Source organism: Furipterus horrens, unplaced genomic scaffold (assembly GCF_987537825.1).
Source record: "Furipterus horrens unplaced genomic scaffold, mFurHor1.1.pri manual_scaffold_2, whole genome shotgun sequence".
Taxonomy (NCBI): domain Eukaryota; kingdom Metazoa; phylum Chordata; class Mammalia; order Chiroptera; family Furipteridae; genus Furipterus; species Furipterus horrens.
The window spans coordinates 174,054,440-174,078,656 of NW_028327172.1; the positions used below are offsets into that span (position 1 = coordinate 174,054,440).

The 24,217-nt window shown below is 34.4% G+C and overlaps 2 protein-coding genes and 1 long non-coding RNA gene across 9 annotated transcripts in view; 2 read left to right on the forward strand and 1 right to left on the reverse strand.

Moving 5' to 3' along the window:
• LOC150020026 (uncharacterized) overlaps positions 1–12,341 on the forward strand; it is a 47,291-nt gene extending 34,950 nt beyond the window's left edge. The window contains exons 2-3 of the long non-coding RNA XR_016509106.1: positions 10,207–10,269; positions 11,724–12,341. This is a non-coding gene — a long non-coding RNA (uncharacterized LOC150020026). The remainder of the gene's footprint in view (positions 1–10,206; positions 10,270–11,723) is intronic.
• A 1,197-nt stretch (positions 12,342–13,538) lies between these two features.
• ODAM (odontogenic, ameloblast associated) lies at positions 13,539–24,198 on the reverse strand. 6 transcript variants are annotated; one of them, XM_090268126.1, is made up of 10 exons: positions 20,241–20,383; positions 20,000–20,065; positions 19,877–19,918; positions 19,295–19,342; positions 18,505–18,732; positions 18,041–18,088; positions 16,054–16,158; positions 14,368–14,436; positions 13,821–13,982; positions 13,539–13,592 (listed from the first exon to the last, which is right to left on the reverse strand). In XM_090268126.1, the coding sequence occupies exons 1-10, from the start codon at positions 20,349–20,351 to the stop codon at positions 13,563–13,565; spliced, it is 909 nt and encodes a 302-aa protein (XP_090124252.1). In that variant the 5' UTR covers positions 20,352–20,383; the 3' UTR covers positions 13,539–13,562. The 6 variants fall into 6 exon arrangements, 1 of the variants encoding a protein (XP_090124252.1); XR_016509319.1 differs by lacking the exons at positions 13,821–13,982; positions 20,241–20,383 and adding an exon at positions 23,976–24,198 and having other exon boundaries at positions 14,368–15,240; XR_016509317.1 differs by lacking the exon at positions 13,821–13,982 and having other exon boundaries at positions 14,368–15,240.
• LOC150020030 (beta-casein-like) overlaps positions 18,690–24,217 on the forward strand; it is a 110,585-nt gene continuing 105,057 nt past the window's right edge. For both annotated transcript variants that reach the window (XM_090268128.1, XM_090268129.1), the window contains exon 1: positions 18,690–18,752. In XM_090268128.1, the coding sequence (XP_090124254.1) occupies positions 18,726–18,752 (27 nt within the window). In that variant the 5' untranslated portion in view covers positions 18,690–18,725. The remainder of the gene's footprint in view (positions 18,753–24,217) is intronic.

A 24,217-nucleotide genomic window follows, 5' to 3' on the forward strand; every position in this document is an offset into this window, starting at 1 on the left:
TATTGTCTCAAAAGTACATCTAGTTTAAGAACTGAGAAACTTTTTGCTCAAGAAGACTGAATAAATACAAGAAAAAAGACAGAGGCCTTCACTGGTAGATATTAGCTGATTTTTTCCTAGGAACTAGGAAACAAAATAGTCCTCTGGGTCTTAATGTAATCTTTACTATATCTTTAATATAGTCTACTTTCCCTCAGTTCATTTGGTAATTGACAGACCATCAACTTTTTTTTTCTGATATGTTAAGATGACTGGGCCTCTACTATAAATGGAACATTCAGCCTTTAGGATTTTTATAATAATGTGACAATCATAGGCTAGGTTTGGGGTTTTACTATTAATTAGAAAAATACATGATTTTCTAAGGAATAGGCAGAAATCAAGTTTAGATCCTAGACCCACAAGTTCATCTATTATGATCTCCACTTTCGTTAAAATTTTGCCTTCTGAGTCAGCCCCCAAATGCACATATCACGATGAAAGCAGAAAAATGTTTAAAAAATGTTTTGTAAAAATATTTTAATAAGAAAGTATTTGTTTCTATTACATCACAGAAAATTAGGGATTTAAACTGCTATGTTGATATGATCATGGAAAGACACATGTATGTATCTTGGAGTAGAGGCCCTATCAATCTCTATCAGAGAACACTGAAACAAATTGTAAATTAGTGCGGATAAATGAAAACATTGTAACATTTTCTTTTTCATGGAGTGATGCATTCCAAACCGCAGACAACAAACTTAAAAAGCACATGCTTTGTGCTCTGTATACCTACCACCTATTTCATCTTAAATTGTACCAGGACGGCTCTTTCTTATTTATTTTCCACTCATAGGTGTAGGGGCAGGCACAGGTACTGGAACAGGAAAGAAACAATATCTAAACCATGGATATCGTTGATATAGAAATGGTGGATATAGGTCAAATGGATATCGGTAAGGAGGAGCATAAAACTGTGAAGGTGATTCATTGCTCCCACTGACCTGTTGGGAAAAAAAAAAGAAGTTAAAAAGGCTACTTTACTCTTTAAAAGGAAATATATAAAATAGTCTTGTAACATGTTCTTCATTTTTAAGTAAAAAGCTATAGAAGCTCTAAAATCATTTACCTCTTCTATGTGAACTAAGAATAGAGATTTGATTAATTTACATCCTTTTAGGAAATTTTAGGAAATTACTAAGAGATAACTATGCTTCTTTACCTTTCTATTTATAGCCAAATTTTTCTGATAATTACTTTTATAATTATAAGGCCAAGGGCGAGGGTGTGTGTGAGGGGCCGTCAAATTTCTCTCTTTGCGTTTATACAAGGTCTTTACACAAATCATGTATTAGACACAGTTTCCTCTTTGTCTCTTTTTTCTCCCCTCTTTCCCTCTCTGGAATGGACTTTGCAGAGTTAAAGCAGAGTAGAGGCATGAGAAATTATGAGCCTTTATTAAATAAGCCTTGATAATTTTAGAAAAGTTATTATAATTCAATGTATCACAGAGTGATACATGTTTTAATTTGGATCCCACTGTTACATGAGATATTCAGATATTCCCTTTATATAAACAGAGATCAAATCCCTGAAGTCTACACTGTTGAGTACTAATATGTAAACTCTTTAAAGATTTTTCTAGAATTTGAGAAGTTAGAGTAAAGGAGTATCTTTAACCAACTTACATGAATTTCTCATGGAAATTTTGTATGTTAAAAAGAGGAAATGTAAGAGAAAGGTGAGAACTTCCAGCCAAGATGAAGCCATAGACAGACATGCTGCTTCTCCTTCCACAACTAAGAAGAAATACAACTACCTCAAAACTAGAAACAACCAGAAGTTCCAGAAAATCAAAGTGCATGGAAGTCCAGCAAACAAAAATGTAAAAAAGAAATACTCATCCAGACAGGTAGGACAGGCAGAGCCTGGGCAGAAAGGACACAGTGTGGTGGTGGCAGCAGTGATAGGCCAGCAGAAAGTGCAGTTAACACATTTTAAAAAATCAGGAGGGACACCTGTGGAGTGTTCCCAGCTCCTCACCAGAGCAGCTCACTGTCCAGCACCGAAGAAAATCAAGCCTCATTGATTTTGACTATACAAACCAGTGGAGGTTGGGACAGAGGCAGGAACTGCCGGTTTCTCAGCAGAGTCAGCTTGTTTAAAGGGCCCGCACAGACCTAGAACATTCGCAGACCCCTCCCCCGCATACAGCTCCACAACATGGTGAAACAGGTCACCTGTTACTGATGAATACCTAAGGCTCTGCCCCTTACAACGTAACAGGAGCAACAGCTCTGCCTGGGACATGGAAGCAAACAAACACAGGAGACTTCTGGCCAAGATGGAGGCCTAGACTGACATGCTCCGTCTCCCTCCACAACTAAGAAGGAATACAACTACCGCAAAACAAGCAATAACCAGAAGTCCCAGAAAGTAAATGGAAGTCCAATGTATGAAGTTATAAAAAAGTGGTGCTCGTCTGGACAGGTAGGAGAGGTGAAGCCAAGGAGGAGAGGTCAAGCTGTGCTGTCCGCCGCCGCAGCAGCAGCAGCAGCAGCAGCAGCAGCAGCAGCAGCGAAAAGACAGTGGTAAGCACAGACACCCATATTTAAGGGGAGGTGATAAGTGCCTGGGGAGCACCCCAGCTGCAGACCAGACCCGTCAGCTTGCGATTCCAAAGATGGGGAAGGCAGACCCCCATTTCCTTGGACAGTGAGGCCCAGAGAGGGTGGGGACTGAGGAGGAAGCTCCCAATCGCTCAATGGAGAGTGAGCGGCAGGAATCTATCTTGGACCCCACCACCGAAGAAAACACCACAGTGTGGTGAGGTGAGTAGCCCGGTTGTGATGAGTGCACGGGGCTCTGCCCCCTATAGGGTAGGAGATGTGACAGCCCCGCCCAGGAAGCAAAGGTAAATACAAACCTGTCAGGATGGTACAGATCATGATAGAGATCTCAATTATGCAGCTGACCAGATAGCAAATTTCTAATCTAACGAAGCAGCAGATAGGAAAACTTTCTGAGGCTCAGTTCAGGGCTTTGCTTATAAAAGTGCTTACAGACCCAATAGCAGATCTTAAACAAGACAAGGAAGGAATGAAGGTTAGTCCTGCTGAAATGAACAAACACACATACATAACTAGTGGTGAGGATAAGAAAACCAGGGATCAAATCAACAAATCGAACATAGGGGTGGAACAAACAGTCAATCAGTGCAGAAAGAGGAAACGAGAAATGAGGAAAATGATGAGAGGCTCAGAAACTTATCTGACAGCTATAAGCGGGCCAACATCCAAATCATAGGGTTGCCAGAAGGTGAAGAGACAAAGAACTAGAAATGGAAAAATTATGTGAAAAAATAATGAAGCAGAACTTCCATAACTTGGGGAAGGAAATAGACTTAAAGATCTAGGACGCACTGAGAGTTCCAAAAAAACTGGCCCCAGGGAGAACCACACCAACACACATTATAATCAAAATGTCAAAAATTAAGGATAAAGAGAGAATCTTAAAAGCAGCAAGAGAGAAGAGAATTACGTACAAAGGGGTCCCAATAAGACTGTCAGCTGATTTCTCAAAAGAAACTCTGCAGGCAAGAAGGGACTGGCAAGAAAATTTAAAGTAATGAAAAGCAAAAACCTACAACCATGATTACTCTATCCAGTGAAGCTGTCATTTAGAATAGAAGGGCAGAGAAAGTGCTTCCAGGACAAAGTAAAACTGAAGGAGTTCATCAGATCCAAACCACAGTTATATGAAATGTTAAAGGGGCTTGTTTAGGAGAAGGAGGATCAAAACTATGAACATTAAAATGAAAACTGTATCACAACAACCAACAACAGTAGCTAGGGAATCGAAACAAAGGCAAACTAAGTAGACAATGAGAGTGGGAAAAGAATTATAGGTATGGGGAACATATTGGGGGGAGGTTAGTGGGGAGGGGGAAGGGGGAAAATGGAGGGAGATGGTACAGGAATTAAGAAGCATAGTAGGAGGGAGTGAAGTAGACAGGAAGATGTTGAGAAGAACTATGTGCACAACCAATGGGCATGGACTAAGGTGGGGGAGACAGCTGGAGGGAGGGATGTCACTTGGTAGAGGAGGACAAAGGGAAAAGAAATTGGGACAACTGTAACAGCATAATCAATAAAGCATATATATATATATATAAAGAGGAAATGTAACTTACACTTCGTGGTTCTCTTTCCTCATCTTGTGTGACCTAAAACTCAAACAGTGAAATTAATTCAAGTCATGCTGGTGAAGCACACAAACTGACATTGTATGAAGGAAAGAATTTGGCTACCCACTACCAGATATTCTCTCATAGTATTCATTTTAAAAGATCTAGAATTTGAGTGTCCATAATATATTGTAAGGACTATTTTCTGAAAAGTCTTAATATGTATTTTAAGTGATTCTAATTCCACTGGACTAAGGTTATGTGGAATTGAACTATGCAGTGAGCAATACATCATTTATAATGTTTTCTAAAATAAAATGTTAAAAGGGCAGGTGTTAAGCATGTTTATAAAGTAGAATACAGTGTGTGTAAAGGGAAATAAATTTGGATTCATGATTAGAATAAAATAATACTAATTACTCTGGAGTGTAGAAATGGATACTTACTGGGAAACCAGCTGTGGCTACCAACATGGTTGTGATCAGAAGAAGAAATTTCATCTTATGTTAAAATAGCCTAGAAATCAGCAGAAAGAGCAAATGTTAGCATAAATTTGAAAAATATTCAGGTAGAGTATATGTTAAGTTACCAATAGCTCTTTGATGTTGGACAAGTCACTTAATAAATTCAGGAAGCATTTTTAGAGAATATAGAATTCAAGCCCAGCATTTACAATAGGAAGGTATTAAAGGTTTCAGGGGTTCTTCAAAACCAAATTAAGCAAAGAGTAAGTAAACCACATCACAGACTTGCAGATTATATTTTGTAGTCAGGTCAAAGCATAATTACCAACTACCCCTTTTTAGTTTTTTACTTTTCAAGCTTCAGCATGCAGAGCAGTATATGGATGTATGACTCTGAAAAAAATTAGATGTATCATCCTGGAGCATCATTTTTATTCAAGAATTTATAAGGAAACACAAGTAATTTTATATTAAAATCAGCATGATATAGAGTGGAATATAACTACAGCAAAATTTAAAGGTCAAACAGACAGCTACAAATAAACTGGCAGTTGTTCATACTTTAGAAAATACCTGGTATTGCATGTTCCCTTTGTTTCCTGACTTGAGACCCATGAAAATCAAAATGATGAGCCTCACTCTGTACCCATCTCAGTGTGTACCCGGCCAGCCTTCCACCCCCACAAGGATTCATTTACAGCCATTCTAAAAGATGCACTTACTATGGCTGGGTGTGGTTTTTAAAAAAGTTTATCCTAAATGATTATCTAATTACTTAGCTTACAAATTCCCAAGCAACCATTACATGACAATCCCAATAATTTTACTTTTGATAGTTTACAGGATATCTGTCTATTATCTATCTATCTTATCATCATCTGTCTAGAATTTATCTGTCTTTTTCTATATAAATTAAATCTATATATGATATGTCTTAGTTTACAATGATATTCTTACCGTCAGTTTCTTTTCTAGAATGCTGCTATGGGCAGTGGGAAATGACTGGCCCTGGAATATTACAGCTGTTTTATATACTCTGAAGTAAGTGGAGTTAAGGCTGTAGATTGAAGGCCTCTCCCCTTGGATTAGTTATGACTCAGTTGAATCATCAACCATCACATTGTGTTGAAATTGGGGAATAACCAACACTTATAGTTTCATTGAAACTTTGGCTGAGTGACTACCAAATTATATCTTTGTGTGGTTTCTTTTGAAATTTGTGTGTATCTTATATATTCAAAGCTTATCCATTTGTGTTGGCCCACAGGTAGTCCTGATTATGTTAGTGGGTTGCATAAATGGTTATCTTGTTATTGAAAGTCCACCTGTTATGAGGCAACAGGAATAATGAAGATGCCCCCAAGCTACATGAAAGGAAGAGCTCTGGATCTGACAGATTTGTATTTAGATTTGTAGATCTTCTTTATTAGCTGTAAAAAGGCAAGTCAGACTCTAAGTCTCAGTTTTCTTACCGTTAAAGTGAAAATAAAGATAATTATCTTTGGAATTGGGAATGAAATGAAATGAAATGTATAAAAACACTCATCACGGTGTTTGACTTCATAAATGATAATTTTATCAGCATCAAAGCTGAAGCTTTGAGTAAATCAGACCTCTTTTTGCCATATATCCTCAGGGTTCCTCAGATAATTAGGTTCCTTAGCTAATTTAATGGTATATGAAAGTAGCTCATATAGTAATTGGAACTGAATAAGAGTTTTCTTACTACGTTAGTTAAAATATACATGGGGGGAATTTGCAACCAAGTAGTATCAGGAAAGAGGAATCATTCTTTGAGTTTGGTGATTTAACTTCACTGTTCACACAAAGCACCAAGCACTGGCTCACAACTGTAATTCTGGCTGAATTCAGATGTTTTTACTTTCCTGTGTTAATCTTAGTTTATGTGGCTAGAATATAATAAACAGAAGTTGCCTCTGTGAAGTCTGTGGTTGTCCTTCAACGAACAAGGTAAACCAAGGAAGAGCAACTGGGATGTTTTTCCCAGAAAGAGGTTGTGCGTGGCCTTCAGAAGCTGGACAGGCTATCATATGAAAGAAGACTTGAGTTTATATTTGGGGATGCAGATTGCAGTAGTGAGAATTAGTATATCAAGATATTAAAAATAATCTGTAAGGAAAAACTTTTTAAAAGTTAAAAACACCTATCTCTGCAGATACTGAAGGGAGGTTGATTGGCCACAGGTTGAGGTATAGCTGAGGGGATTTTTGTGTAGTCAATGGATTTTGTTAGATGACCTCTCTATACCCTTTCAGTTATGACTCTCAGACTGGGTTGTAAGCAGGGATGAGACTATCTACTGGAAAAAGTTTGGCAATTAGTGGGGGGGGGGGAATGCCCACAGGCCTATTTTCACTAAAGGATTGGAATTAATGGTAGGAACACGTACATTTTAAGTCACATATAGAAGCTTTAGCAGTAGATTTACTGACTCTAGCTTCAATGAGAGAGCAGAAATACCTTGTTCCATATTTTGTGGCTGACAAAGTTTATATAAATTCAATACATCCAAAATCTTTAGGCAGTCTCACTTTTTTGTGTGTGAACTGAAAACCATGAGATATAACCTAAACTGTAATAGATTTGCAGACATGTTAGTTCTAAAGAGGAATTTTTACTTTAAAAAGCTTTTGACATCTTCCCTCCAAGAGAACAGATACAGACAAATATCTGAATTCTCTTCAAAACCTGTATAAATGTTATATATTTAACCAGAAGTGACTGTAGGGACTATGGATTCCTGCAAAAGATTTGGAATCCTATGTGGCCATGTTGTAGAATCTGAGAAATTTTCAATTCCCCAATCTCCATGGCACACTCGGCCCCCAGCTGTTGAAAAGGGAGGTGGTAATAGAGTTCTCATTCCCAGAGTCAGAACCAGCAAGTGCCAGAGTCATGGGCAGATAGTCCCATGTCCACTCTAGTGTTCCCTGGAATGGGTCTGACTTACACTGGCACCCAGTATGTGCTTAATAAAAACCTCTTGAGTTAAAAAAATATGCTCTTCAAAAACTTCTTTGGATGTTTTCTGGGGCCCTTTATCAGTTAATACCATATCTTACAGTCCAAAGGCCAAAAGCTAAGAAATTCTGTTTATTAACTGTTTTCATAGTCATGGGACATAAATTTTTAATGATTTTATCTTTTCTCATATGGCCCAACTGATGGAAATTGCTATATTCAATATATATTATAAACAGCTTATGTAGCCCATTCCAAAACTCCCCTTTCCTTCTGTAAAATATATCCTTTCTTTTCTCAAATTCTAACTAAAGGTGGTAAATACAAAATTTTAAAATATTAATGACCTCCTCCTATGTACTTAACATTTTTTTCTAAAATATTTGAATGGAACCTGCTGTTCTGATATAAAACATGGGTTACAGAACTACAACCCAGCCTGTGTTACACAGAGCTTTTTAGACACGTCCTTGGTTCCTCCCGAGTAGACGTTTTCCCCTGATGTATGCTCCTTAGGTAGAGGTTAAGAAAGTGGCCGGCAGAGTCATGTATCCAGGATCTCAATCACACCTTCACTTAATTTGGATGACTCTCTAACTCTTTTATAACAACCCAATTGAACATTAAGATAACAATAACAACAGTTTTTCCTATTTGCCTCATAGCTTTAACAATTTAAATAAAAATCAAATTTTTGATGTGGCAGCATATGAAAATCAAAGGTCTTAAACTATGGGTCTCCTTCATGTATGCATCTGATCTTCTCCATGTTCATGGTTCACTTTGAATATCAAAATATAAGAAGCTCTCTGTATTTAATAAGGATTCCAATTATACTAAATCCTAAAGGACCCACATGAATAGAAAATGTCCTATTAGCTTTACATTATTTAAGGTGACATTGTCAAAATGCTTATGTGCTAGAAGCTGACAAATGCTTTCCATGAAATACATTATATCTTATGATTTGGGGGGAACTAGTAAACAGAGCTGCTCAGCTGTTGGCCCTTGCAATTTAAGTTATGAAGCTATTGATGTATAAAACCAGATAGTGTTCAAAGTAGGTTTTGCTTATTAATTTTGTATATAATTGTATTATATTAAGCATTTATTGTGCTTTAAGTAAAGTACTATGCAAGTCACTGTGTAATACTGGTCAGAGAAGACACTGTCCATGCTTCCTAGAGCTTATAGCTTATTAGACAAAATAAACAAAATTAACAATAGCATTTGTAAGTGAAATGATTAAGGGAGTACAGTTACTGTAGAAATACAGAACAGGTACCTACCCCAGCCTAATATAAATGGTCTATGAAAAAGTAAAGATCTAAGAAGTGATATGACATTAGTCAAATGAAGAGGAGGACTAATTTTCTAGGCATAGGGGACAGAGTGTGAAATTTCAGGTATCAGGAGCTCATGGCATATTTCCTGAACTGTGAATGAGTTTACTTTGGCTGGAATGCAATGATCAAGGGGTTTATGACAAATGTGTCATCAGTACCAGCTAACGTAAACTTTTTAGCCAATTAATGGAGTTTGGAGATTAAGCAGAAACCAATAGGAAGGCATTACATGATTTTAAACAGGGAAGTAACACTCTTTCAAGGAGAACAAATATGAAAGCGGTTATACACTAAACCTTGTAAGCGATGAGCATGGTCTTCAGGAGAGATAGTGCTGATAAAGATAAAAAGATTCCAAAGATACTTATAAGGAAAAATCTTCAGATTGTAGACTTCCAGCTTCTGTTAGTGGTAGTGCTAATTACAATTACAAGCTCTGGGCATAATATGGAAACAAACAAACAAAAAACATTTGAAAGACATTGGAGAGTGACCAAAAGGAGGTAGAAAGTTAAAAGGAAATTAGACCCTTGTAATTAAGGTGAAATCTACATTCATGTCATTTTTTTAAATAGGGACTCCCCATCTGCAGTGTGTAGGGGCAACTCAACCTCAATAAGAAAGCAACAGTTTCTGAGGTATCAGAGGAGGGAGTTCGGGAGTGCTTGAGAAGTGGCATCCCACAATGTAGGGAACCTCTGAGGTGGGCCCCTCGAAATCTGTGTATAAACTCTTTCCAAATCCTTGGCTGACCACTGAAATATGCATATGCAAAGCAAAATGACCAGTATTCAGGGGAAAACAATAGCTGGAAAGTTGAAATAACAGAGTAGAGATTTTAGCAACTTCCTATTGCTGTGGAGACAGAGTAGGAATTAGAGTCCCACCAACTTAGAGAAGTTAGATATACACCACAGGACAGAAGGCAGCCTCATAGGTGTGAAGACCATGTTGATAGGACTTAGTTTTGCCCAAACACCAAGGTCAAAAGTGAAATGGATATATGAGTAAGTAAAAGCAAAAGCCTCTATAAGATCAATGTGATCCTCCAGCACATTAACTATACACACACACACACACACACACACACACACACACACACACACCATCAAACTTCACACAAAGTCCATGTATTTAAAAGTGTTACTAGACTATGATATTAGAATGTATATGGATGTAACATTGACAGTAAGATACATGGGTTTTATATATCAGGCTTGAACTAATGCTGTTATAATTCATTTAGATAGGAAGCACCTCATAGAGAAGACTGGCAGGGAAAGTTTTGATCCTACACAGAATGGGAAAGGTAGGTCAATAATAATAATAATAATAATACTATAATTAATAATTAAATAATGATACAAGAGTAAACTCTGTGTTTCATGTACTCACAACCGTATTGTGAATTTGCCCATCTCTGTACTGTGAATTAGCAAATCTAAGCAAAGCTGATTCCAGGGAAATTATTCTGCATTCTACATAGGACTTTTCCAGTTAAACCTGTTCAAAATTAAATTTCTTTTAAAGCTTCACCTTTCTGTCACTGGCCTGGGTTGAGGAGATTGGGATGCTAGGGTTAAAACTAACAAAACAAACATAGTTTTTTGCATGTACTCTGGTGGTATTTTAAAAAACTATACATTCCTGTTTTCTTAGCTTTGGTTAAAAAGAATTTAAAGCTCTTTTATTAAATATTTAAAAATTATAGAATACTTCATTGGTAGCAATTATAGTATCCAGGTTTTCAAACCCAGTTGTTGTTCAAGAATACCTTAACACTTAATATCTTCCTGAAATAGATTGAATCTTGAACAGAGATTAGGGAATTTACTTTTAAGGTGTTATTAAATTGGATCTGTTAAAATTATCCAGAATCATAAGGTCCTATTAAAACTGCCTAGAATAAATAAATTTATCACGCTGAGTTAAATCTTAATGTTTTAACAAAATGTTTATTCTTGATGTAACTTCTCAAAATTTATCATTGTATTTTTATGTAGTTCTTATCTATTTTATGGTTTTATATGTTAACATTGTATTTATGTAATCCACATGTTTTTGAATGTATTTGTTATAACCCCTAATATTGACAAAGTCTCTTGACTTGATTAGAGCTGGATGCTTAAAGTTTTGTAGTTTTCCCTGAGTTCTGCTTCTATTCACTGCACCATAGAAGAGCTATGTTGTCTCATTGCTCATCATTAGTACCTGACCACACAGTTCCATCTCCTTTTTAAAGAGAAAAGCTAAATACTTGCTGTGTTCTAAAGTGTATTCTAAACACTCAACATGAATTACCTCATGGAATTTTTTTCAATGATCTTGTGAACTCTTGGAATTTTGAGACATAATGTTCCTAAGACAGCACTTGTGTTTTGTCAGATATGTTGGTGTTTAACTCTCTGTATCATGTCAAATATTATCAGTTAATTACCCAGAATTGCATTCATTCAACTAACCAATTTAGGAGAAAAGGATCAAGTATAAGATGAAGCTAGAACAGGTAGGTGGTTGGTGGATTACTCTTTTCATCAGTAAGTAGCAAATTCTAGAGTCATAACATTACTATATGCTGGGAAAGGTATGATTCTATGAATTGTGATAAACTTTAAAGCCTAGAACACTAATCAATTTTGTTTGAAACCACCTAATGCATATTCATTCATTCATTTTTTTCTTTTCTTATGCATACACACATCAATTCACATCTATATATAAATATGTAAAGTATATTGATAGTCAATTTTTCTGTTTTCTCAGAATTTCAGGTGAAGATCCAGAGCTGAGAAAATAATCAAGAAGTACTTCCATTGTGATAAGTGAAAGGGGAAAATTTAACATTTTCTGTGTATTTGGTATGACTCATTTTTTTACAGGTGTTATTTCGTGTAGTCCTTTTAGAATTTCTAAGTGGTAGGTATGGTTATGTCTATTTTACACCTGAGAAAACTGAGACTCAGGCAGTATAAGTGACGTGCTGAAGGTTCAAAACTAGATTGAATTCCCGATCTAGTGAAATCGAAAATCTGTGCCCCATTATGTACAAGATACTGCCTCTCCAAACCAGTGTACATCCTCCTGGGGATCTATCCTTCTGGGTGAAGACAGTCATCTCTGCCTCTGTAGCTGTGAAATACTGGGAGCATGCACTTCATGATATCTGCCACCAAATAATTTTGGTTTTAACAGAGAGTGCATGCAAGGAGTCTAGCTGAATGAGCCTGGGGGAAATAATGAGATATGCCAAAATTAGGTACACACTTTAGCTCGTCAGTCTCAATCACCACACTCAGAAATCCAATGTCAGTATATCTTCATTCTCATCAATTACATCGTTTTCCAGAGCCACTCTTTATTGATGCAATTATTCAGTTTATTCAGTGGTATTAGCTTCATTCTCATTGTTACTTTATAGATTATGCAATGATAGGATATTTGAAAAGAAATATAATTTTGTAAAGACAGAACTTATTAAATAATTGTATTATTTTTCTGTGTCTTATCTAAAGAGTGAAAAACTGAAAGTAATATTTCAAAGAACCAATATTAGCAGCAAGGAAGCAAATACCCTAAAATAATATATGAAGCATTGCCATGTCTTCTTTTCTGAAAAATAAGATAGAAGAACATTTTAGTATCATTAGACTGTTCTGTGTAAAATTTCCTAGATATTTTCTAAATTGTTTATAAAGAAATGGGAAACTACATTTTCTGGCATTACTGCTATGTAGAGTTAAGGTCACACTGTGCTGATATCCCTTTAATATATCTAATTAAGTAACTTTGATTAACTTGCATTGTTAAAATTATTATATAATAAAAGTGACTTCTCTGAAAAAGTGCTAACACTATTCATTTCTGATTATAGACTTTCTTTTTATTAAAAGGATGCTGAATATTTTCACAGAAGGAGGGATCAGAAGAAACTTAAAGGCAACAGGAAGGAGATTTCAAAACAAGCAAACAAACAAAAGAACTTGCCTTTTCTCCCTTTGTTCCAAATTGTTTGCTTTTTAGTTGGTATTTTTTACTTCTTGGTCCCATGCCATCCTGTCCTTCTATCAAGCAACCCTAGCCTCACAGCTAGCCAAGTATATTAGAATAGGTATTTAAGGTTACATTTAATATGAAAACAATGGCATTTTAAATTTCCAGGTGATTGTGTAATTTTTTAAATCACTGACACTATTTCACTCCAATCTAATACAGATTGGTTGATACTATTACAACTTGTAGCTTGTGAAATAAAGTCCTGATTTGGGAAAATTGACTCTGTAAATAGTGTCTGTAGAATGACTTATTTGGACCTAGTATATTTACTATTTGTGTTTTCAGAGTTTATACCAAGTTTACAATACAAACATACATGATTCTCAAAATTTATTCTGATTTAAAAATATTTCTAAATTCCCATGACTGTTATTAGCTTTGTAGGAATATATAAGCACTAACTTTTTTTTTTTTTCCTTTCTAAGATCTCTTCATTTGTTCTCCTGACAGTTTTTTTTTTTTTTTTCCTCTTTTAATTTAGGATTTGTCATGAAACTTAATGCAGGCCTCTTGGCAAATACCTACCAAAAACTGAATGGTTAGGACATCTTATGGTTCCTTTAGGCTACTGGTCTTGGCCTAGTAAGAAATAAGATTCATAAGAAGTTCTTATAAATCAAAATTAAATTATACTCTGATTAATTTTCAGTATGTAATTTTGGGCCTCCTCATTCAAGGTCAAGACCATATATTCTATTGTATTATTAATTCATTTTCATAACTAAGTCCTATAAATTAAGCACTAACTCTAGCTTTATATTTTTCTGTTAGATAACAATATCTTAAATAAAATGAATCTTTGATTACTTTCTCTTCCATGAGCTCTGGGGTATTAGTTCGGTCTATAGCAGAAGCAAAAACATTTGTTGTGCTGGGTTTTTGTGAAGTCGAAGGAGTAAAAATTCCTTTACTGGCATGTCTAAAGTTTTTCATTTCTTTTTGTAAGTATGGCATCACTCTTCCTCCTGGCTATAGAGAATGAGAAAGAAAATAAAGTAGTTCCAGGTTCAAGTTTAAGATCAAAATCAGGAAGAACGTAAAGCAACAGGCTTGAGATGCAAGGCAAGGAGTTAATTTAAAAAGTAATTGCCTTTAATATTTCCTAGATATAACATATCCATTAGAAAGACTATGCTAATATGGATGTCTCTTAATACCTAATTTTAAATGAGTGTACATAGGAGAGTATCTGACACATGGTAGTCCCCAATAAATATTTGAGGAGCTGAGTAAGTTGATTCTTGACTGGCATAGCTGTAATAATGGTCGATGGATAATGTTTTCATTAAAATGAACAATAGTACAGAAACCTGTAGGTTGCCAGTTGCTAGTGAAGTGTGGTGAGGAACCTTACCACAACAGACGTTTCAGGAGCTGTATCTATGAAGGTGTCAAAGGCTGGCTGCTGCTGTCCTGGTATAACCTGAAAAATCGGAACGTTTATAAAAGTCTAAATTATTAACTTCTAAAATATGTTGTTTTGCATCCAAGGCAGTTAAACACTTCCCAACTTCTTAAATTAGTTTCTTAAACTAAAAAATAATCACTTAGATTTGAGAAAGAGAAAAGTGGCTCCTGACACCGGGGAACCTGCCTGACACAATAGCTCTGCTTATGTTCTCAGGAGCTTCTTCCTGCCATTCTGCTGGGTCTTGGTGTTCTCTGGAACATTAAAAATCTTACAGAGCATCAACACCAGACAAGTCTGCCTCTGAACACAATGAAGTGTGACAAAAACAAGATCACTTTGTAATCTTGTCTAAAGCAAGATCACAGTGTGAGACATGAAAATACCAGGCATCCTCATATTCTCGCTAGTCTGAGTAACTCTTGCTTCTTTATCAACCACAACCTTGCATCACTATTAGTACCTTTGAGGTAAGAATCACAGTTACCCAATCATAGAACCATCATTCTTTGAACTCTCCCCAAAATCACCTGACACAATCCCAGATCCCATAAGAAGTCATTTCAGTACCTTCTTCTTAAGACACCCCCACAGTTCCCCATGGTGTTTGTCCTCCCTCATTTCAATGAGTAGATAAATCCAACTTTGTTCAACTAGGGATGTGTTCCTGGTGGTTTTTTGGCTGAAACGCACTGATAGATTTAATGTTCTGAAGTAAGTAGTTTCAAAAGTTAGTTTTTTTTTTACATGGAAAGGTTTGCATTTACTTACAGGTTCTGCTTGTTGTAGGATATTTCCAAACTCAGTATAGAATGGCATCTGTCAGATTTTTTTTGAAAAAATGCATTAGATTTGCTCTGATGATATTTGACATAATTTTGTGATAAATGATTACATAAAATTATATATTTTTATATTATACTAGTTGTTTTTTTGAAAGTTCATCTGTTTTAGGCAGTAAAAATTGTTGTTAAATTACTAAGTATCCTTTTAACATCATATTATTTCTAGGTTAAAACTTTTCCTTTGTCTTTAATTTAAGATGTCATTTGAAATTACTACTACTAGTCATTTAAAGCACAATTTTCAGCTTTCTCTGATTTGGTTTGGCAAGTATTAGAGTGGTGATAAACCATTAAATTTTTTTTCCATTTTAAGTAAAAAATATATAGTTATTGTGTCCCACCTGAATTTACATTAGAATTCTAAAAGATATTACAGGTTCATAAAACTAATATATTGTTATTAAATTTTATCTCAAGATCTGATAATCATAGGTAGCTTTCATCAGGGCAGCTATTTGTATTTTAAATAACAACCACATGTGTATATGACAAGAGGGATGCTGGTAGATTTTTTAAGTTGGAAAATTTCACTTTCCAAGACGATTTAGCTTTTGGCCTTTGATTTCATTAAGTCCACTCCCTGATTTTATTCTTTTAAAATCCAGCCTTAGGACATTTCCTAATTAGTCATTGTTAGGAGAAAACACTATAATCTTTTATGAGCACCAGTTCAAGCTGTTGAGTTTCTTCACTAAATATACGCAGATATTCTTTCTTCTGAAAATTTACCTTATCCTCTTTTTTCTCAGATGGAACTAGTCAGATTAAAATCAAACACTTGCAGTACCTGCTCCTCAAATTGCTGCTGTCCTGTTTGTGGAGGTGACTGCGTGACTGTTTGCTGAAGTTGTTCCCAGGGTAGAAGCATGTAAACTGGATAGTATTGAAGTATCTATTTATAAACAGAAACGTAGATGAGAGCTTCCTTTGAGTCAGTATAGGCATATTAAAAAAAACCTTCTAATGTCAATATTCTCTTAAATCTGATGTATATTTAGCAACTTTATGAACAACAACAACAAAAAACACATAACACATTCCTTCCCAAACTTTATAAACAGCTTGGATTGCATATGATACTGGACTGGACTTTGTCTCAAAGTTGGTTGGTCAAACACATTCAGGAAATAGTGTATTCAACTGAATGGCATACTTTTTAAAAAGGACTCCTTGGACTTTCTTTACAAAATTTAAGCTTTATATACAAATTACTTTGCAAATATCTAAGAAGAGGATAGCTTATGTAGCATTTCCTTTATATATTTTGACAATCATCATTTTGCAGGGCATGGTATTAACAATTCTACTATAATGAGTACAATGTCAATAATATATTGCCTCTAATAATTGATATTTTATTAAAACAATCCATATGTATTTTAGAATATTCTGAGAATCCAGAGATAAAGAGCAAATAAAATCACCTGCAACTTTACCATTCACATTATCTTGTATTGCTTCCACTAATGTCTGTGTGTCCATAGATGCATATGTTCATCAGAAATAGGGTTCACAGTACATACATAGAGTTTTTATGCTGTTTTGTTTCCTTACATAATTAAATTAGACTAGATTAGACATGAGAGTTAACAAAACAACTGCGGTTTGAGAAATATATTTTGTGCAATTGTTCTTAATCCTGGCTAAGAATCAAAATCATTCATTGAGCATTTTAGCAGATAATTATATTTGGAATCTACTCATGGGGTTTTGATTCATAAGGTATGGGAAGGGTCCAGACATTTGTAATTTTCAAAATTACCACCAGAGATTCTAATGCAAAGCCCAGGTGGAGAACCACTGGTTTGGTGGTTAGAGGAAGAGTGAAGAATTCTATTTCAATTCAGCTATTTACTTTCATTAGAATTGAAGATTTAATTTCATCAAGGCTTATTTTTCTGATCTTTAAAATGAAGTAATTCCACATGCCATGTATCTAACTCTTTAAATGCGATGACATACAATGAGATAATGTCTAGAAGTAACTTTTGTTTTGTAATGGGGTGGGACAAAATTACATAATTATGATTACAGTAAAGTCAATCAGTATAACAGAGTAGTGAATGAATGCTCAGTACTCTATAGGTGAATAATATAATTTATCTATAATCTTATTTCTTTGAACCCAGGATATTATAAAATGAATTAGCCTAATCTTGAGAGGGTTTTCCATATTACTCTAATGATTCTACTAGTTTTTGTTCATATTTTTAAGATTCTCCTATTTCATGGAAATAGCCATCATTTGATTGTAATATGGAGTTAAATTTAAAATATACCAGAACCTGGAAATGTTTTGACCAGAATTTCATAACTGTCAAATAATGTGGCGAAGTGTTTCTTATCTCTACACTATATCATCATATCATATTTTATCAATTTAATGCATCTCCCTATGAAACAAAATTTGGAGTTGGGCAAAATCTGCCCCTGGTATTTCTCTTGAGTTATTCCCAAATGCCAGCATTTTAGATGCAGAGAGGACATAACCTGGGGCTTAGTGAGCTCCTTTACTCCCCACATGGTAATGCCCTAGGAACTCAGGAGTCCTGTGGATACTCCTTAGCTGGTCTTTCTTCAGGAGTTATTAAGTGAACCTGCCATTAACAAACTGATGCCAGCTCAGCAATAGCAGTATTCAAAACAGTGATACCATTGGGTTTTTATAGCCCTGCTACAGTCACGGCTACAAATATATATAAAAAAAAAATTTATTCAATGGCAAATGTTAGTAGTCCTTTCTCTATAGGAGTGATGATATCCTATGTATTTACCGGTGCTTGCTCTTGAGGCATTTTAAAGGAGAACACATAAGGCGTTGCCTGCCAGAAAAAGAATCATAAAAATGTTTTACTTGACTTTTAAATTTAAAATTCCAGAGCTATTCTTCTCAAAACTAGTCATATAAATTTATATATTAGCAGACTTCTATGAAAACAAGAGGTCATTATTAAATGCATTATCATGAATATAAATTACCTTTTTTCCATAATTATATTTTCTAAAACATGTTTTAATGCTTTTGATGTGTGGCTATGATCCTATAATAGCTGGATTAAATGGTATTTTTAATGTTAGAAATCAGAAAAGATGAGGAACTTCCAGTGAGAGTAGAAGCATATTATGAGGAAGAATTCTTGCTCAATAATTCCTGTCTTATTTTAAAGCTGATTCATATTTATTTTCACATTCAATATATATCATCTCTTTAGAACAAGATGGAAGAGGCCCAACTTACATGATTAGGGCCCTGCTGGGTCTGCACTGGTGTTTGAGGCTCTGAGGGGTCCAGTTTTCCCACATGGTTTCCCTGGAGAAAACTGACCTGTTCTGGGAAGGTTATCTGATTTGGGAACAGCCTAGCAAACCGGTCTAGAGTTGATAAAGAGAATTGGGAGAGTCCCGGAAGTTGAGCTTGCTGTTGTAGAATCCCAGAGAAAGGAGGAATCCATGAATTAAATGGTCCCTGGAAGAACGCAAAAGAAAGTAAGCTTTTCTCTTTCATTTCAGAAATCATTGAAATCAGTACTGAGCAAGTACACAATTTATATATTTTCACTGCTGCATTAATTTAAAAAAAAAAAAAAAGAGCACCTTGGCACATTATGAGCTATGCAAATACTATAACATGAACAATACTAAATTCCCAATGATCATGAGAAATATGGGGGCAGAATGAAGTCAATAAAGAGCATAGTTTCTGTAGTTGCCAGACTGGATTCAAGTCAAATCTTTTTTAAAACCAGGTAGCTAAGTATGACTTTATGTAAAATAGTTAACTATCCCATAGTTGTGAGAATCTGTGTCTGGCATGTACCAAGTTCTTTATAAATAAATGCTAATTATATTATAGTCTTGACTTTAGTGTTCAAACAAATGGTCATTAAAATATATGGGACAAATTAGTAATGTTAAAAATTGAGATTTCATAAATAGAATCAGAAAACATTTTGCTCTTATAAAAAGTGCCATAATAAGAAATGAGCAGTAGAAAAATGTTCTTAAAATAATTATTGAGGTAGAAGTACCTGAAGCTGTAGTGGTGGAAGTTGAGCATTATTAAGATTCAGCAGTAACTAGAAAAGGAAATATAATATAAAAACAAGATTACTATGTGGTAAAGTTATTAAGAACAGTGTTTATTACAAATATAGCACAAGTCAGAGCTGACTAATCTTAGTTTCCTGTTAGGAGTGAAATATTTTTTCACTAAGCTTATACTAAATTGCAATGATTAGAGGTTGGGGATTTAACTACCTCTTCCCTGCTATGTATGAGATTGTACAACTTTATTCCATTTCAGTGGTTTAATTTGTCATTTTATGCTCTTAAACAGCTGTATACACCTGCATTAGGTGCTATTAAAACAAAAAGACATATAAGATATTTTCATTGCTTTTAAAGAATTTAAAACAAGGCAAGATAATATTCTAGAAATAACCTGGTATACAAAACAAACATGAACATTGGAAAAACATTTAGATATAAGAGCACTGAAGAACCAAAGAATCTTTACTGCCTCTAAGTACATTTTGAATTTTTGGCTTTTATCTCTACCCTACTGCTTTTAGAAAACAAACAAAAAGGAGGATATTGTTTTGAGTACTAACCTCATTGCTGTTGCTTGCAGACAAAAGTCTCTGTGGGATAAGCTAAAAAAAAAAGGTAAAAAAAAAAATTTGTTAAAGGTTTTACATACTGATTAATATCCATTGTACTATGAAATCACTTACCGGAGCTGACATTGTGGCTTCCAGCAGCCAAAAAAGAATTATCGTTTTCATTTTCAGATAAAATATCTAGGAAAAATAATCATGAAATTTAATTTTAAAAAGAATATGTAAAAATCATGATAATAATTAGTTGGTATTGTTCAATCAGGAGAGTAGTTAGGTGAATATTATAGTATTTGTTTATATATCAGGATTTGAAATAAAATATTTGTAAGTATCTATAATAGAAATTATTATTTACTCTAAGTAGAGAGACAAACCACAATTGTTTGCTCATCCTTTCAGCTTTACCAAATGACTCATTATGGGGCACGTGATGTAGCTGAATAAGATACAAACAAGATGGCCTCATGTTTTGTGCTGCTCTACACTGAAAGGAGTGAGTCCTTCTGACCCTGGGAGTGCCGATGCCTGGGTTCTTATTATAAAAACAATTTTAATATCTATTTAATGTAGTAGTAAAAATACTACAATAAAGATCAGACAATAGCAGTTTAATACCAAATAATTTTCATTGAAGAATCTAATAACATTAAGAATATATCAAAACTAAGAAACTGAGTTAATATATTTCTAACTCAGGGAAGAAGTTTATAAAATTAAATTGCAATATTGATTTATAGGGCAATCTATGAAATTATATTATGTCTTGTCCTCTGGATGTGAAAACCCTGCCCTACTTCAAATTACTGTCCTACACAAGCAGTTAGGGTGACCTTGGTAGGCTTTCCTATAGGGTTGATGGATTTCAGTTATTAATATTATGAAAGCAAAGATTTGATATCTTACCTCACTCCTTTGCTTATGAAGAGATATCTAGACCCATGCAAGGTCTGTGTTCTTTTTATCTTTCAGCTTTGCTGTTTGGAACATCTCTTATATTTAAAAACCCATCTTTAGAAAAAAAAGACCAATTGTTTTTCAAAAGGACCAGTGATTCAGTGGGTTTCAGACAATGGCTTAGCTAATCACCCCTTTCATAATCATCTAGGTGGTATATGGATTCCCACACTTGATCATGTCATTAAATTATCCTCTGAGAAATGTTTCCCTTGATTATTACAGGTTTCTGTTTTGGTTATGACTAAATCTTCTAGAATAATTTCATTCTGCTCATTCTTTTTCAAAATCATCCATAAAATGGATAACCTAATAGAGTGACTCTAAAAGCCTTTATTAAGGTAAAAAGTTAATGGGTAATAATTTTTATTTTAATAGTAAAATATAGAATTATTAGACATAAGACATAGGTCTAAAAGACAAAAATTCAAAACCAAGTTAGGAGCAGTAAAGATTCTTTGGTTCTTCAATGCTGGACTAAGTAAATAGGAGCTAACTTTATTTAGATTCAACCTTAAAAACATCAGTAAATCTCTTTCTACTTATGGAATAAAATCCTCAAAAAATAGCTAAATCTCTATGTGTCTATGACATGTATGTCCCCATGTGATATGTTGCTTAGGATAATTTTATAAGTAGAAACATGATGGTCCATATATTTTTAAAAAATAGTGGTGAATGTTTTACACTTTAAATATTCTTTTTTTTGCTAAATATGATATTAATATTTAAAATAAATTAAGTATTATTCTATGTACATCATTGATATTTAAATTTTATTTATAAACTGAATTTTGTGACTATTTGTCTTGTTTCTTGTTTCTCTTCATGTTAATGTTGACTTCATTCTGATAGTTCAGGATCATGAGTTTTGTGATAATGTATTATCAATTAATTTCTACTTTGGAAAAGTTCTTTGGCTAATGTAATCTTAAACAAGTAATGGTAGCCTTTTCATGCAGGAAAACATGTTATTGGCTTTAAGTAAGTTTGTTTTTTTTCTGCAGGATGATACACTTCTTAAAACTTTCATGGCTCATAAGTACTAAAATGAAGGCATTTGTTATTTAGCCTAAAAAACTGGAAGGACAAAAAATTAATTAAAATAACAAAATCCTTTTCTTTACGAATGAAAGAAAGTTACTACTAGGATTGTATATTGTTAGACAGGAACTTTCCCAAGATTAATGAATGTTATCTTTTTTAATTAGCTAAATAGATCACCCTAGATGTTGATGGCAGATTTAACTAGAGCTGGGTGATTAATGTAACCAGTTGTTACCTGGAAAATCCAGCATATTGGCGAGTGGGTAGACAGGGTAGATGGTGCTGTATTGCCTAATGATATATATTTACAACTGATGACCTTGGTCTATTATGAATGTTGTCAAATTAAATTTAGTACACATAAACTCTCAGTCTTCTGAGATTTTCTATTGTATCGTGCAGGGTCTTAAGCAGCTAACCTCACTCTGAGCCAGAAAGTTGTCAAGGGTAACAAAGAAAAATTTAGGAATTATATTACAGAGCCAAAATATAGTCAATGTGAAACTTTCCTGATGATGAATAGTTTTATCTAGATATATTCCTCAAATCTGAAGGTAGTTGGAAGAAAATTTCTGTCATTGCCCACCATTATTTGAATATTCTAAAGAAACACAGTTGAAACTGCTTTTTACAAGTTAAAGTGGCAAAGAACTGGCTATGCTTTCCTACCAGATTGCTTCCAACTCTCTGTGTCATTGGAGGCAAAGTTATCTGGCTAGGAAAAGTAGCAGCAATATCACATTGTAGTGTGGATATTGTCTATGTATTTCTCCCATTCAGCTATGCTGAATTTATTAATTTTGCTATCCCATGTCAATCATCCAGTAGGTATTCCCACTGGGAAATTATATAAATGAGTTCCATCATTCAGGGGAAAAAAAGGTGATACAGATCCAGAGCAATGCCAGTCTGTATGGATTAATGTGTGGAAACCTTAAACTGAGAAACCTTAAGATGAGGAAATCCTAACCAGACATTGTCATTATTTTGTTTTAGTTCAATTATCAGAACATCAGACACCCTTCATTTAACTAAAAGTACAAAAACATATATCAATGCCAAGTACGTATGACTGTTGGATTATGTACCATTGAAATTATCCGGATCTTTGCTTTGTTCCAACAACATAAATGATGAAGAAACAACAATGGCCTGTAACTTTGTCCTTTCAAAATGTTATCATTGTGTTTTATTCCCCTTCTACTACCCTGAAAAATCAAATAAGAGTCTTATAGAGAACCATTGTGAAGTAAACCAATATTCTGTAAACCAAAAATCAAATTTGAATTTTAGTATTGCTTATAATAAAATAATTTTCTTACATATGAGCTTTAATTTATCAGAAGCTTCTAATTACATATGCAGATTTTCAGTGAGAAAGCTGACATACAGAACACTCAGTGACTTCATTCATTCATTCATTCATTCATTCATTCATATAACTAATAGTTATTGTGCAGCTTCTATAGTCCACAACTTTGCTAACCATGGAAAACTTAATGTTAATGAAACAGACGTAACCTCTGGGTTCATGGCATTCCTGTTCCCCACCCACCCTCACACACACTATTAAAAAGGTACCAGAATTGTGGCTAGTATGCAGGTCTTTTAATTCTTAATTAAATAGTGTTTCTAAAGCACCAAGCTGCCTAACCACAGAGGAGAGAGACATAGTACAACTTCATCAATAATTAACAGATAAAAATAATAAATACTAAAAATGAGTATTTTCATAAGTTGCCAGAGTTGAAAGAATGAATCTGAACTCAGTAAAGTTAATAGGTCTTGCTACTTTAACAATTACTTTACAAGTAATGTGTTCAGTAAATAAAGAGAATAGCCAAGTTCTCAATAAAATATCTTTTGGCACATAGAGTGTTTACTTTCTGTTAAAGAGTGCACATTACTTGATATTAATCATTATATGTCCACTAAGACAATATATCCTAGCTTAATGGCTCTAGCTTGGTTATATAAGTCTAATTTTATTAAATTTAAGACCTGTATGTAAATTATGACTATAAAATATTGTTTCCAGGAACAATTTGTTCAGGAATAGTGGTATTAAGGAAAATAAAATAGTTCTTACCTATTTCTTTCACAAAAGGACCCACGATGAGTTTCAGAGTAACTGAGAGAGGCCAGTCCTCAAAACTAAGCTTGGGCTACAAACTAGCAACTGCCTGTGATTCCCTGAAGAGTGGCCTCCAGAGCATTCAATGAGAGGCACATCCTTTCAAATACAACCCATCCTAGTCTGGGAATCAACAGTTACCTTCTCTGAAAATCACTTTCTTTGTCCCCTGGCTTGAAATTTTTTTGTTCTACTGA